The sequence below is a fragment of the Myxocyprinus asiaticus genome, chromosome 40 (genome assembly GCF_019703515.2).
Source record: "Myxocyprinus asiaticus isolate MX2 ecotype Aquarium Trade chromosome 40, UBuf_Myxa_2, whole genome shotgun sequence".
NCBI lineage: Eukaryota > Metazoa > Chordata > Actinopteri > Cypriniformes > Catostomidae > Myxocyprinus > Myxocyprinus asiaticus.
This window is the reverse complement of record NC_059383.1, coordinates 30,898,801-30,914,305: the sequence shown is the minus strand read 5'-3', so window position 1 is coordinate 30,914,305 and position 15,505 is coordinate 30,898,801. Positions and strand designations below refer to the sequence as shown.

The 15,505-nt window shown below is 37.2% G+C and overlaps 1 protein-coding gene across 3 annotated transcripts in view; it reads right to left on the bottom strand.

Annotated features, from left to right (window-relative positions):
- The window catches only part of LOC127430573 (probable voltage-dependent N-type calcium channel subunit alpha-1B), a 192,544-nt gene that overhangs the window by 113,731 nt on the left and 63,308 nt on the right, over nucleotides 1-15,505 (bottom strand). For all 3 annotated transcript variants that reach the window (XM_051680419.1, XM_051680421.1, XM_051680422.1), the window contains exons 6-8: nucleotides 14,155-14,246; nucleotides 13,855-14,007; nucleotides 10,968-11,155 (exon numbers count right to left, since the gene is read on the bottom strand). In XM_051680419.1, the coding sequence (XP_051536379.1) occupies nucleotides 10,968-11,155; nucleotides 13,855-14,007; nucleotides 14,155-14,246 (433 nt within the window). The remainder of the gene's footprint in view (nucleotides 1-10,967; nucleotides 11,156-13,854; nucleotides 14,008-14,154; nucleotides 14,247-15,505) is intronic.

The window sequence follows — 15,505 nt, the reverse complement described above, 5'->3', positions numbered from 1 at the left end:
GAATTCACAGCTGGAACAGTACGTGTCCTAATATGCCCTTACTGAGGTAGGTGCTCCACGGGTGTCGGTTACTCCGGTAACCCCCTGTGATGTATTTTCCCCAGCACGGTCTCCCTGTCGGCAGACCTGCGTCTCCCTTCGACAGAGCCCTCTCTGTCCCGGTCACCATGTTTGTAGAGCTCCTCCCCTTTCAGGCAGGACTTACCACCGCGCCTCTTCCATGTGCGGCTCTGAGCCCACATGACGTGCTTGCCACATGTTACCTCCCTTCCGGGCAGGATGTGGTCTCCGCGGGGTCTTTTCCCCCTGAAAAATAGGATAGGAAAAGAACACCTTCCACAGCACATATATTGAGCATTAAAATGGCCCCAGCCGAATAACTGAATACTCTGTGGAGAGAAAACAATCGAGAGAAAAGGCCGCGGCTGCCGCTGTAAGACCAGATGGAGAATGTCTACTGTTGTTACAGTATACATTGTTTATTCCCACTATCAGCATGCCCTAGGGCTGGGTATTGGTACAGATTTCCTGATTCAATCTGATTACGATTCACAAGCTCTCGATTCGATTCCGATTTCGATTCAGTTCTATTCAATATCGATTCATATGGGTTTATTTCAGTAATAATGTCCCTTTGGCTTACATATAAAATAAATTCTCTCCCAGCTTATGCTGTTAATTATACAGGGGACCTTTTACCTTGGTTCATTAGGAAAATATTAACTAGTTATATTTTGTTACTTTTTCATCATTTTGGTCACATTTTGGCTTTTAAAAAAATTATCAAATAAATGTATTCAATCAATAAATAAGATATTATATTTCATATATTACTTTTGTTTTATTGTTAAAAAATTGCATAATTTGTACTATTTATAAGTATTTACATTGATCTGTTGAACACATGCTCAATTGAACACTGGTACTGTTTCTTTAACAAAAACGGCATTTCTGTAAACAGCGCCTTTAAATGAGCGCATGTTAACTAGAGAGGACTCGAATGGCTTTACATTATCTGTGCAATGCAAGATTAGAATTAAATGTTTTTTTGTAGTTGTTTTTGATCAACAACTGACTGTAAAGAACAGAAAGGGTATTCAGAGAGACAGTATTCAATGACAAATAGGTTGCATGGATCTCATCCTTGAACACACATTACACGGAACAAATTTGACTCTCAACATGCTGTGAAAGGATCTTGCTGCTGAACACTTCAAGACTAAATTACACATTTACTAGTTATGTGAATAACCAAGGTTTGTGAAATGTAATTATTTATCAGCTAGTTGCCAAATATATTCGCTTTAGTTGCATAGCGCAAAATTTGGTTGCAAATGCGAGTGATTTCCTCTCATTGTAACAGAGGGTTGCTCACTGAGTGAAAGATCGATCTTGGGATTTAAGAATCGATATCGAGATCGCTCAAATGAAGATTGCGATTAATTGGAGAAACAATATTTTTAACCACACCTAGCATGCCCCAGTATTTATAAAGGCTGCCTCTTCTGAATTCACTCCTAATAAAGCAACAGTGTGAGGAGGAGGAGGTATAAGCTCCAGTGAGGGAGGAAGGGAAGACAGACCTCTACTGTGAAACAGTCTCTCAGTCACTGTTCACTGTTCAGTACCCAGAGGAGACCATCTTTTACTCCTTTATATGCTGATGAAGGAATTATATTTCTCTGAAATCCACAGCAATTTATCACTGCTGAGAGTTATAATGCAGAATTTAAGTGGCTTGGTATATACACATTTCATATGAGAACATATCATAATATTTATCTGGTGTTTTCTTTATATTAAGCAATCAAACTTTCAGATTCAGAAAGAGGATCTGTATATATTATAATATGCAATCTGTACAAACCCATAGCTCTGTGGTCATTAAGTCATTTGAGAGACTGGTGTTGGACCACCTGAAGGACATCACTGGACCCTTTCTGGATCCTCTTCAATTTGCTTATAGAGCAAACAAGTTTGTGGATGATGCAGTCAGCTAGGGCTGCAACTAACGATTATTTTGATAATAGAATAATCTAACGATTATTAGAAAGATTATTTGACTATACTGCGATTATTGTAACGATTAATCATAAGCTCTTAACCGACTATTCAGCTTGTGCCCGACTTAAAAGGTTGTATTAAACGTGCTTACTAACAATAAAGAAGACAAAATCATCTATTAAAAATACCTCTAAATGACATTCACTGAATTAAAGGAATTTTAATTCAGTAAAACAATTCACTGCGAAAAAATTATACTGTTATCAAGTATTTTGTCTTGTTTTCCATTTAAAATTGTATAAAAATCCTTAAAACAAGATGCATTTACTTGAGAAGCAATATATAAGTTATTTAGACTGCTTTCAGAGAATGTATCTTGAATAAACTGTAAGTGTATTTTGAATATAAGTGTATTTTATTTCACTTGATCATACTTCTGCCAGTGCTGTAAAGTCAAAATATATTATATTCAAGATATATTCTCCAAAAGCAAGTCTAAATATCTTAAATGTTGCTTTTCAGGTAAATGTATATTGTTTTAAGTATTTTTAGATATTTTAAAATATTTAATATTATATTCAACTTTTTCTAATAAAATTGTTTTTTTCTGCAGTATAGCTGCTAAAGTAAATATACGTTGTTTTAAAGGAGTTTTAGATATTTATATTGGAAAACAAGCCAAAACAAAAACAAAACAAAAACGTATTTTGTTGCAGTGTATAACGGGCTTAGACTACCCTTTCTCACCTATTTGTTCACTTGCTTTCGATCCATCTTTAACTCTTCTTAAAAGAGCTGCGTATCGCAGATTTTCTTCCCGATAAGATACACACCGCAACATATGTGTTATGATTCACTATGTCATGAGCAATCACGTAATAATCTAGATGCAGCAAGCATCCCTGCGCCAGACTGTGCATCGGCCGGGTGCAGTTCCAATCATTTTTCAAGTCAAGTCAAGTCATTTTTATTTGTATAGTGCCTTTCACAACACACATCCTTTCAAAGCAGCTTTACAGAAAATCATGCATTAACAGAAAATAAAACTGTAATGTCTATAATGTCTTACAGTCATTATTGTGTAGTTTGATAAAATACGATTGTGAATTGTGTTTAAAAATAAGTAATTAAATAATAATTGTATTTAGAATCCCAGTGAGCAAGCCGAAGGCGCTGACCGCACAGAGAAAAGCCAGTTTTGGAGTTTGTGCTTATTTACATGACCTGCTTCCTTATTATTTTAACTTTAATAAAGGATGCATTAAAGATATAACGGCAGGTGTTTCCTTTAAAGACGCTCTGACATACAAGTTTTTAAGCATAAGCGGAATGGCAGCTCCAGATCCGCTTATTCCACAATGAGAGTGCTTCTGTATTTTTCTTAGTCTGTAATTTTTTATAATTTTCTCATAATTTACAATCTACTAAAGCTGTTTGGAAAGTTTGGAGTGCGTTTGGACTGTGAACTGTGTCTTCTTCCTCTCCTCAATCAGGCGTGAGCTGAAGTGCTCCTCTCGCGCGTCATTAGAGTTTAATCTGATCTCATGTTACGTTAAATGAGATCAAACGACTATTAAAATTTTTGTCGACATTTTTTTATTGTTGACATTGTCAATAACGTCCACTAATTATTTCAGCCCTACAGTAAACATGGGATTGCATCATATCCTGCAACATCTGGACAGACCAGGGACTAATGCAAGGATCCTTTTTGTGGACTTCAGTTCGGCTTTCAGCACCATCATCCCAGCTATTCTCCGGACTAAATTAACCCAACTCTCTGTTCCCACATCTGTTAGTGGATCATCAGCTTTCTGACAGACAGGCAGCAGCTAGTGAGACTTGGGAAATTCACTTCCAGCACACGTACGATCAGCACTGGTGCCCCCCAGGGATGTGTGCTCTCCCTCTACTCTTCTCCCTCTACACCAATGACTGCATCGCCAAGGACCCCTCTGTCAAGCTCCTGAAGTTTGCAGATGACACTACTGTCATCAGCCTCATCCAAGATGACGATGAGTCTGCATACAGAAGGGAAGTTGAATGGCTGACTCACTGGTGCAGTCATAACAACCTAGAGCTCAACACGCTCAAAACAGTGGAGATGATTGTAGACTTTAGGAGGAACACCCCAACATTGACCCGCTCACCATTCTAAACAGCACTGTGGCAGCAGTGGAGTCATTCAGGTTCCTGGGCACTACCATCTCACAGGACCTGAATTGGGAGACCCACATTTACTCCACTGTGAAAAAGGCCCAGCTGAGGTTGTACCTCCTTCGCAAGTTGAGGAAGTTCAACCTGCCACAGGCGCTGCTAATCCAGTTCTACTCAGCAGTCACTGAGTCTGTCCTCTGCACTTCAATAACTGTGTGGTATGGTTCAGCTACAAAATCGGACATCAGACTACAAAGGAGAGTTTGGACTGCTGAGCGGATTATTGGTTGCCCCCTGCTCTCCCTTCAAGGACTGTACAATTCCGGAGTGAGGAAAAGGGCTGGAAAAATCATTCTGGACCCCACTCACCCAGCCAACTTCCTATTTGAACTGTTGCCTTCTGGCAGGCGCTACAGAGCACTGAGCACCAGAACCGTCAGGCACAAGAACAGTTTTTTCACTCAGGCTATCCATCTCATGAACAGTTGACTGCCCCATTGAGTAATAATTACGTGCAATACACAACATATCCTGCCCCTTCTGCATTACATTCCCTTGCACTATCTGAATATAACAGATTTGTATTATATATACAGTATATATACATACGTATATATACTGTATATATATTTTTGTCTTATTGTGTATTTCTATATATACTTATATTTTCTATTTGCTTTGCTTTTTTATTATCTCTGTCTTGTTGTATTGTTTGTGCACTGGAAGCTTCTGTCACCAAGATAAATTCCTTGTATGTGTAAGCTTACTTGGCAATAAAGCTCATAAAGCTCTTCATTCTACTGTAATGTTTTTTTTTTAATTATTATTATTTACTATACAATGAGATGGAAGGACCAACTAATCAGTATATAAGGTCTGCAAGGCATTACTGTCTTTAGTCCAAATCAGTCTAATGTTTCAAAGGAAACAACTTAAATCTAGTCTAGATAGTAGTGCATCACACAACTTTGAGCTGTCATTGCCTGTCTCTAACCTAGTTTATAGGCCTTGTTGTCTGTACCAGCAAACCAAATGGTAAAACAAAATCTTCTTCCCTAATGGACAGATATTTCAACTGGTTAAGCAGAGAAATAAGGAATAGGAAGACAAAATGGTTATGAAACTGCTGCAAATGAGATATCCTTCACAATGCAATGGTTGCTTGCTTTCCATTTCACAGAATTTCAAAAGAACCAAGCAACCAATGTTAAGATAAACAAGCAACATGGTCACTCACATGCATAAAGAAAAAAAAAGATTTAGCATTTTGAACATACATTTAATCTAAAAACAAATGTAAAGGAACAAAAAAATATAATTTGTATTATTTATTAGGGGTGTTAGACTTTTTTAGCAAATACTGTTAGAAGAAGTAGCGCATTTATCATATTTCCCTTAATCTGTTTCACCATGATGTTTTTCTACAGTTTGAACTACAACACTGTTCTTCTTATTTTTCTTCTTTGATATAGCCTCTCTGAATATTTGTAAAGCTTTTTAAGACACATTCTTGAAACACTCTTCTTGACCTATAAATGCTAATAAATCATCATAAACTTTTTTATGCTGCATCATACAGAGTGAACTGAATAAAGTGTTAAATCAGCTAAGTAAAGTGCAATATTTTGTCTACGAGTCCTTGCAGGGAGACAAACTATGAATTTTATGGACCCTTTTGCTGCAGTAATCACACATCTCTCCGTCTCCCATGCCAAGCCAGTGAAATAATAAAGACAAAGTGCTTTGTTTTTTTCTTTCCTTTTTTGTTTTTGTTTTTTATTCCAGTAGTGCAGACCCCCTTGCACCTCTATGCACACATCCTTTCATCGCCACTCTAATTAGTTTTATCCAAAAAGGAAGCAGAGGAGAGCGAGAGACAGTGAGTGAAAAAATAGAAATGATTCATTGCAGCATAAATCCAAATATGATTCTACTTTGTCCAGCTTCCAACAGGCTATATTTAAAGATGTTTAATGAGCTGAACGATAGGCCTGACAGCCCAGGACGACAGTGTGACAGGGTCAAGAAGACCTGGTGACTCAGCCTGCAGTAACAAGACTGAAACACAGTGATTAAACTGACACACACTGGCCACTGGAATTGCAAGGTTATTAGCAAGGCATTAACACCAACTAAATGCAGTAAAACATGGTTACACTCAGGGCTGCAATCTGCACAATGCCATACAGTACCCTTAAGACCATACAGTTTTCATTATTCACTGATAATCTGTCCCTACGCCGAAGCTGTGGAATGGACTACAAAAGTTGTATGAACTAATAAAATAGCATGTCAAAATTGTGCTAAATGCAAATGCTGTCAAACCTGGCATTATGCACCTAAATGTGCAATATTTGATTTGAGAGCTATGGCGGTGGGCAAACTTTTCAATAAATAACTTAAATATCTGTGTGTTCATTGCACAAAGCTATTGGATGGCTTCAGAAGACTTAGAACATAGTGCACAAATCATATGGACCACTTCAATGGTGCTTTGAACTGTTGAGCTATGTGAAGATTCTTAAAAAAAATCAGCACAAGGGTTTGAAAGAACACAAGGGAGAGAAAATAATCACAATATTTATTTTTGGGTGAACTTTTCCTTAAAATATAAACTTTTACACAAGACTGTCCACAAGGGCTGTTTTGTTGCTAAATCCAATTTTCAAGAACAATGACTGAAGAAAACCAATCTCTGCCTACTTAATAATTTGACCATGTACTGCCAATGGTTGGACCTCACTTTTTGCAGGCTGCAAATGGACAAAAACAAATAGACAAAGACCAGAAAATCCGTTACATAAATATTACTCTTGCACAAGAATACTATAATTACTGTGGATAAAAACAAACTTTTCAGTGTTTCTTTCACTGCCTCTGTCCAATAGATAGTGCTTCACTACAGGAGATCTGACCGGAACCCTGAACAAGCATGACACAGCAGTGGTAATTAGGCAAAAAGCGATTAATCTCTAGCACAGCGAGAGTGTAATAAAACTAATAGGCATGAAATGAGGACTGCCATGTCATTAGCCGAGGACTCCTCCCCTGCTCGCTTGTCTGTGCAGGTGCTTTTTATGGGTTGAGTCTGAGATTATGTACCAGTTTTGAGAAACTTACACTAACCTCTGAACCTCTGATTGTCATTTACAGGGACACATTGTTATGCTTAATAATGAATTTCAGTAGCATGGGCATGGAAAGAATAATGCCAATAATCCATCAAAGACAATCCCCTGATTCCATTGTGCTCATACAGTGCCATAAAGACATCAATCCAAAGAGACACATCCCAGCAACACTGAGAAGCAATCAAGAAAATGGAGTGCCACCATCATTCTTAGTTAATGATGTTGGTCCACCTTGCATTCCAACCATGAGCAGCATCTCAAAGCAGCATATTATGCAGTGTCTTCAATGGTACATGATAGTGCCTTGCAAGAGTATTCAGATAATAAGTTCTCAATTTGCAAAGACCCCATTTACACCTGGTATTAAGATGCGTTTTTAGTGATCCTATCACATGTGGTCAGCCCTACATACAGGTCTAAAACATTTTGCGATCGGATCAAAAGAATCACATACGAATGTTGTCAAAAATGCATATGACCGCATCATATTTGAAGTATAAAAGGTAATCCATCCTGTATGCATCCCTGCAGCAGCAAAGTACCACCCCTCGTCTGTCAATCAACCGCTGCCCAAAAACAAGAGTTTAAATTTTATCGGTTACGAGCGGCTTTAAAAGGAAAAAAAACATCTGATAAGAACATTTGAAAAAGCGGATATACACAAACATGAGAACTTCACTGATCTTCTTTAGTGTGTCTGAAATCATCATGCGGGGACACGTAAGAGAAGAACGAACATCTGCAGCTCAGGTAAATACAACTAACTGACTAAAATAACAGACAATTCAGCTCGAAATGTTGCTTTTGTGTGTAGATTAAATTTGAGCTGCATCTGGGAGAAACAGCGGGTTTTTTTGGGGGGGGGGGTATTTTTCTGACTTTGTTGCGGTTTATTATCATGCAGTAACATTCTGACATAGTGCTCGATGTATTTTGTCATGAAACAGAGTCCCTCCCCTCCAAATACGATCACAAGTAGTCACAGGAGACGCATTTAAGCGACCAGGTGTAAACAGCGATGTGTCTCACCTGACCACCTGTGATCGGATCACCCGATACATATCTTAATACCATGTGTAAATGGAGACAAAGAAGAATGATCTCATACCTTGTGTTCTGTATACATTAAATCAGCTGTTTTACAATGAAGCCATATGCAGCCACTTACAAAAACAGCAATTATTAGAACCGTTGTGAAATGTGGCTTCACCAAAATCTTCCCCAAAAATTGAATAAAAGTAAGGTAAACACTGAAAAGAAATGTGCTGTATACTTTAGTATATGTAAATATAAGGTAAATTACTACTTCTTGCCTTTTTCAGATGGTTGCTAGACAGCTGCATCTGGGAAAGATTTGAGACATCTGAATATGATAAACAACATATATTAATTTACACTCTATTTGTCACCAATTATCTTTGCTTGTCAATGCAAAATGGTTTAGAACTGCAGCGAGCCGCTGGTGACATTACAAATGAGTCTCTATGAATAGGGATTGAAGCTTTTAGCTAAAATTAATGTGTAAACATTACAAGCTCCAGTAGTTACAAATTGGCAATAAAATGATGAATCTGGCTCTGGGTTTGCAGAGACCTATTTTTAATGGAAACTTATATGTTGTTATTTTATTTAAAATTTTTTCCAGTAGAACACAAAAGGATAAATAAAGAATCATTGACCCTGTTTTCAACAGGTATTAAGATGCGTCTTGGGTGATTCGATCAAATGTGGTCAGGTGAGACACATCGCTGTTTACACCTGGTCAAATAAGTCTCCTGTGACCACATGTGATCGGATTTGTAGGGGAGGAACTCTGTTTCATGATGACATACGTAAGTCACTATGTCAGCATGTTACTGCACGATCATAAACCACAACAAAGTCAGAAAAGACAAAGAAAACATTTCTTCATGATGCAGATGAAATTTCATTCAAGCACAAATGCAACATTCAGAGAGGAATTTTCCATTATTTCACTGTATTACATGTATTAACCTGAGCTGCAGATGTTCGTGCTTCTCATAAGTGTTTTAGCACAGAGGTTGATTGACAGGTGAGGGGTGGCGCTTCGCTGCTGCCGGGATGCATACAGGATGGATTAGCGTTTACACCTCAAATGTGATGCTGTCACATGCGTTTTTGACCACATTCCTATGTGGTTTTAATGATCCCATCACAAAAAACATTTTAGACCTCGTTTACACCTGTATATAGCGCTAACCACATGTGATCCAATCACCAAAAACGCATCTTAAAACCAGGTGTAAACGAGGTCATTATGCAGCTCTTGCTATACAAAGTCAGTTCATGGTGAACACAGCAGTCAAACTCCAAAAAACGACAAAATATCAAAGAAGCACCATAAAGGTAGTCCATATGACTTACTGTATATATATTCTGAAGTCTTCAGAAGCCATAAAATAAGTTTGTGTGAGGTTCAGACCAAGGATTAAGTCATCATTGGGGACGGGGTGTCTAAGCACAATCAACAGCCCTCCACATACAGAATGACAGGAAAAGGTTGGCAGTGTACAGTCTGAGTTCAGACAGTGGTGGGGGAAAGCACTACAGGAACATGGTGGCATATGCTGCCCACACTATGTTTTAGCAGACTGACGCTGCACACATTTGTAAACTGTGAGAAGAAGGGGAGCAGGTGAAACTACAACAGTCTCTTCTGTCACACAGCAGGGTTTATACTACACTCCCTGGAAGCATTGCTGAGTGTAGGGGAAGCACAAACAATACCGTACATGCCAGCATTTCTTGTCAATGTGATGTCTTTATAATGACTGACCTGTGGTTTTAACATATGCTTATTTAGGAATGAGGTGCCAGAGTTCTGTCAAAAGGTGCTACATTTACCCAGGTGACATATCCCAAATGTGAACATGCTCTTTTGGATTTTTCACCATCTGCAGTTAAACCAAGCAAAGTTCTTTCAAATCTTTCAATTTGTCTTCACACATGGAGCGGTTTTAGCAGTCTCCTGAGTTCAACACTCAGACAAGCAGAACTCTGTCAGATGTTCTAAAACAATGCGAGATTCAGAAACAAAAAGAAGCCTTTGAGATTACACACATTAGTATTCCAGACTGTGTATGCATGCAGAAGCTTTAACCCCATTCCAACTGCATATGCCTCCTCAGATTTTTTAGCTAAGTTGATTTTGAATGCAACAGGGACAAGCCAGCGATCCACATGATTAAAACAGCTTAATAAAATACTAAATAATTCTTTAATGAAACTGTAAAAATGCAGAATGTTTTCTGTGAGGGTTAGGTTTAGGGGTGGGGAAGGGTGAGGGTGAGGGGACAGAAAATATTATTAGCTCAGTATAAAAACAAATAGAAGTCTATGGAATGTGCTCACAAGTATAGAAAAACAAAAGTATGTGTGTGCTCATACAGATTTGCCTAAACTAATATAGTGAAACAGGACGAAATTTTAAGTGGTCCTCACTAGTTAAAAAGGCTCATAAATGGGCCAAATCATGTTTTAATCCTTTAAAACTACAAATATATGTTTATGTGAGGGTTAGGCTTAGATGATATAGCAAATATCATCCTTTAAATCTGTATAAAAGCCATTGCGTTTTTTTAGATGTCCACTAATACTAATATAGTGGGAAAAAAAACTTGTGCTTTTGATGGCAACATTTTGATGGCAACTCACATGGTATAGTACATCAGTCCATCCTTCCATGGTGATGCACTGGAAGACTGTGAGTATGGCGAAGAGGATGTTATCAAAGTTTGTGATGCCAAAATTGGGTCCTTTCCAGTTGTCTTTACACTCTGTTCCATTGGGACACAGTCTCGAGGGTGACTCTGAACCGCACGGGTAATCACCAACCTGTTCTCCTGCACACAAACAAACAAATGAAATCTACTCAAAAAAGAAAGGGAGACAAAGCAAACAATGTAACAACACTAAATACGGATTTAGAGAGGAAATTAGTGTAAATGCCCCCTACAAACAAGTCTCACACACACACACACACACACACACACACACACACACACACACACACACACACACACTCTCCCTCTTTCTCTCTGAGGCATAGCACCTGCTGATGTTGCTGACTGAAGGAGGCTGCAGCTGAGCGCATGTTAGCAGCTCAGCCGCTCTTTATCGAAAACCTCATTATACCAACACGGACTAATTAAACGCACTTGGTTTGTGAAATAACTCACTCTCTCTCTCACATACACACACACACATATTACATTAACGGCCTGTCAAGATCCCTCACACCATGGTCACACAAATTCAGTACATAAATACACAAACATGCACACATATACAGCCTCCAGCTGGCAAAGCATAGCTTATGTCCTCATCTGAAAGAACCGTGCTGTGCAGACACAAGAAGAAACAGCTCAAGGATAGCAAGAGCTTGCTTTTGAATATCACTCCTTTAAAATCGCTCTAAAGGAGTCAGTGTGCTTTTCTTGCCTCATGAAAACATCTGCTTTGTAATTGGGTAGTTGATATACTGTATAACATGTCCATGGAATTTTTTTTTATTTTATTTTATTTTTTTTTTTTTGTCAACAAGATTTTAGGTTAAGGTAACACTTCTATTTGTTAACATTAGTTATTGCATTAGGTATCATGAACTCACGATGAACAATGACTTTTTAAAGTATTTATTAATCTTGGTTAATGTTATTTGTCAAAATATTATTTTTCATTTTTAATTCATGTTAAATAATATTGCATTAATTAACGTTGTAACATATTTTAACCGAATTTTTTGTATTAGAAATGAACATCAATCAAGATTAGTAAATGCTATAAAGTACTGTTTATTGTTAGTTCATGTCAACGAATATACGAAGCTAACGTTAAAGGAATAGTTCCCCAAACATTTTTAATTCTCTCATCATTTACTCACCCTCATGCCATCCCAGATGTGTATGACTTTATGTCTTCTGCTGAACACAAGCGAAGATTTTTAGAAGAATATTTCAGCTCTGTTGGACCATTCAATGAAAGTGAATGTGTTCCAAAATTCTGAAGCTCCAAAAGCACATAAATGCAGCATAAAAGTGATCATATGCCTCCAGTGGTTAAATTAATATCTTTAGAAGTGATATGATAAGTGTGGGTGAGAAACAGACCAATATTTAAAACGTTTTTAATAACAATCTCCACTTTCACATTCTTCATTTTTTGTTTTTGGTGATTCACATTCTTTGTGCATATTGCAACCTACTGGCAAGCAGTAGAAATTATAGTAAAAAAGGATTTAAATATCGATCTGTTTCTCATCCACACTTATCATATCCCTTCAGAAGACATGTATTAAACTACTGGAGTCATATGGATTAATTTTATGCTGCCTTTAGTTTTGGAGATTCAGAAGTTTGGTACCCATTCACTTGCATTGTATGGACCTACATAGCTGAAATATTTTTTCTAAAAATCTACATTTGTGTTCAGCAGAAGAAAGAAATGCACAAACATCTGGGATGGCGTGAGTAAATGATGAGAGAAAATAAAATTTTGGGTGAACTATCCCTTTAACTAAATTAACCTTATTGTAAAGTGTTACCAGGTAAAATTTATATAAATGTACAGTATAAGAGAACTGGTCACCATTTCTCAAGTTCTCCACCATTTTTAATCACCTTTTTGTCTTTATTAGTACATTTTAAATAGTCAGGCGGTGTGACAAATTAATTAGAAAATATATAAATATTTAATGTAGTTTCTTTATTAATAATATAATAATTATATAAAAAAATTGCAAAATGTTGTTTAAAATATGCACCACTGCATCACTTTCCAATTTCTTTTTTAGGTTAACTACCCAGTTACGATCAATGATATTCTGCTTCAGAATTATTATTTTAGGAAATGTAATTACATTTGTTTGTAATCGTGTGGCACACTAGGATGTATTAAAGTGTGTCATGTGAGTTTAATGACCATTCCAATATCTGCCATTGTTTATGGAGTGTGTACACATCAGAGCACAATGAAATACTAATGAACATCTGCAACTATTGCTTTCATTACAGGAGAGTAAAACAGATAGAGAGAGAGAGAATATGAATATCTGTCTGGTCTCTCTCACTTACATTCATTCCCTAGCTACACTCAACAGGAAACAGCAGAGGTTTGTGAGTGAATGTCAGTCAGCAAAGAGGACGGAGGACATTTTAAAAAACAAAAGGAGACAGAGAAGACCTCTGATCAGAAAAAAGGTGCTTTTTAAAAAAATATATAATGAGTATTAGTGGCATCATTGTATATTAGCATGCACATGTATACTGTATGTATATGTGTGGTTCAATGTGTTTGAGTGGGTGGCTGGTTGTGCCTCTTTGCCACATTGTGTATAAAAGCTTAGAAAAGACACACATTTTGTGGCTAAAGTAAACACAATAAAAACACTACAAACCACATAAACCCAAATCTTAACAGGAATAATATTTTTACAGTTTGTTTATCTGTACTATTAAATGTTGTAGGCCTACTATTAGAAGAATACTGCTAATAGAGTACTAATATGTACAGTGTTATTTTGCCATTACTGAAAGAGACTAACCTGTTCCCAGCTTAAAGCAGGTGAAGTGGAACTTGCCCATGTAGAACTCTACGCCAATGATGGCAAACATGACAATGGCAAAGAAGAGCAACAATCCAATCTGAAGAAGAGGAACCATAGCCTTCATTATGGACTTTAATACTACCTGAAGGCCTGAAACGAGAGAGAAATAAAACAAGAAACAACTTACCTTACTTAAATTTTCTTATTCACAGTATCACTGTATCATTACTGTATCTAATGTTTGATAGCTAAACCAACACAGTCCAGCTGAAGTGTCCTGAACAATCCAACACTTACTTGGAATTCCTGACACCAGTTTGAGGGGTCTCAGCACTCGAACAGCTCGCAATGTCCTTAAGTCAAACTGTGAACCCACTGTGGTTAAAATCCTGTAACATAAACACATGCGAAAGTCTTCAATAAAGGCAATCATATATTTTAACATCTGTACAGCATTTCATTTACAGTTCACCAAAAAATGAAAATTCTTTCATTATTTACTCACTCTCATGTTGTTTCAAACCCGTGGGACTTTCTTTCTTTCTTTCTTTTGTAAAACGCAAAAAGAGATGTTAGGCAGAATGTTTGCCTCAGCCACCATTCACTTTAATTGTATGGGAAAAAAAGATGCTAACATTCTGCCTAACATCTGCTTTTGTGTTCCACAGAAGAAAGTAAGGCATACAGTTTTGGAACTCTTCATTTAAAACTCTACATAGATTTATCACTCTATTCTTTTATTTTTCTTTTACACACACTACAAAAAAAATTAAAATACAATTTGAACAAGGACAAACATTTCTGTAATCCCATCTCACACTGTATCAAATAGCTTTATCATGCTTCAGGTCTGTGTCTCATACAAGGACAATAACTTAAGACCACTTTGAAGTAGTCTTCACGAGAACTTCTGAAGCACACCCAACACGTGACACTGTCAGCTTCCAGTGTGTGTGTGTGTGTGTGTGTTTAGTTCTGGGAAATCAGCATAACCTAATCTAATCTAATCCCATCATCACAGTGGGACTGCCGAGATGACGGCCATTAGAGGTTGCCAAGGCGATGCGGCTGGCTGACATGCTGCACATGAGCCCGTGTGTCCTCAGGAGCATTGGAGTGGAACCAGCCGCACACTGTATGTGTGAGTGTGTAGTGTGTAATAAGGATGTGTATGTGATCTCCTGTTACATCACATTTATCAACTCAGCAGGCAAACCAAGAAAGCTTATATAAAAGTTACAGTTCCTTTGCTGGGCAGAAGATCATTATTCTTTACAGACATCTGATTTGATTTACAACAGAGCTCATAAGACGAGAAAGAATAAAAGGAAGAGAGACTGAATGAAAGATGGAGGTTGATGGAAAGGTCATGAACTTTTATATCCATCCATCTAATAACTTCCTTAAATAAAGTCTGAGTCATGCCTAGTGGTTAAATCCCTAATAAATAGTCCCTAATATACAGGTTTGGAACAACATAAGGGTGAGTAAATGATGACAGAATTTTCATTTTTGGGTGAACTATCCCTTTAATATACAAATAATTGAATTTACTTATTTATGCATTTAAGTTGCATTTAAAATCCATTTGGCTTAAAAGACTTTGAATGGGCATGAAGCTTCTAAATGTCAAAGACAAATTAGAAAA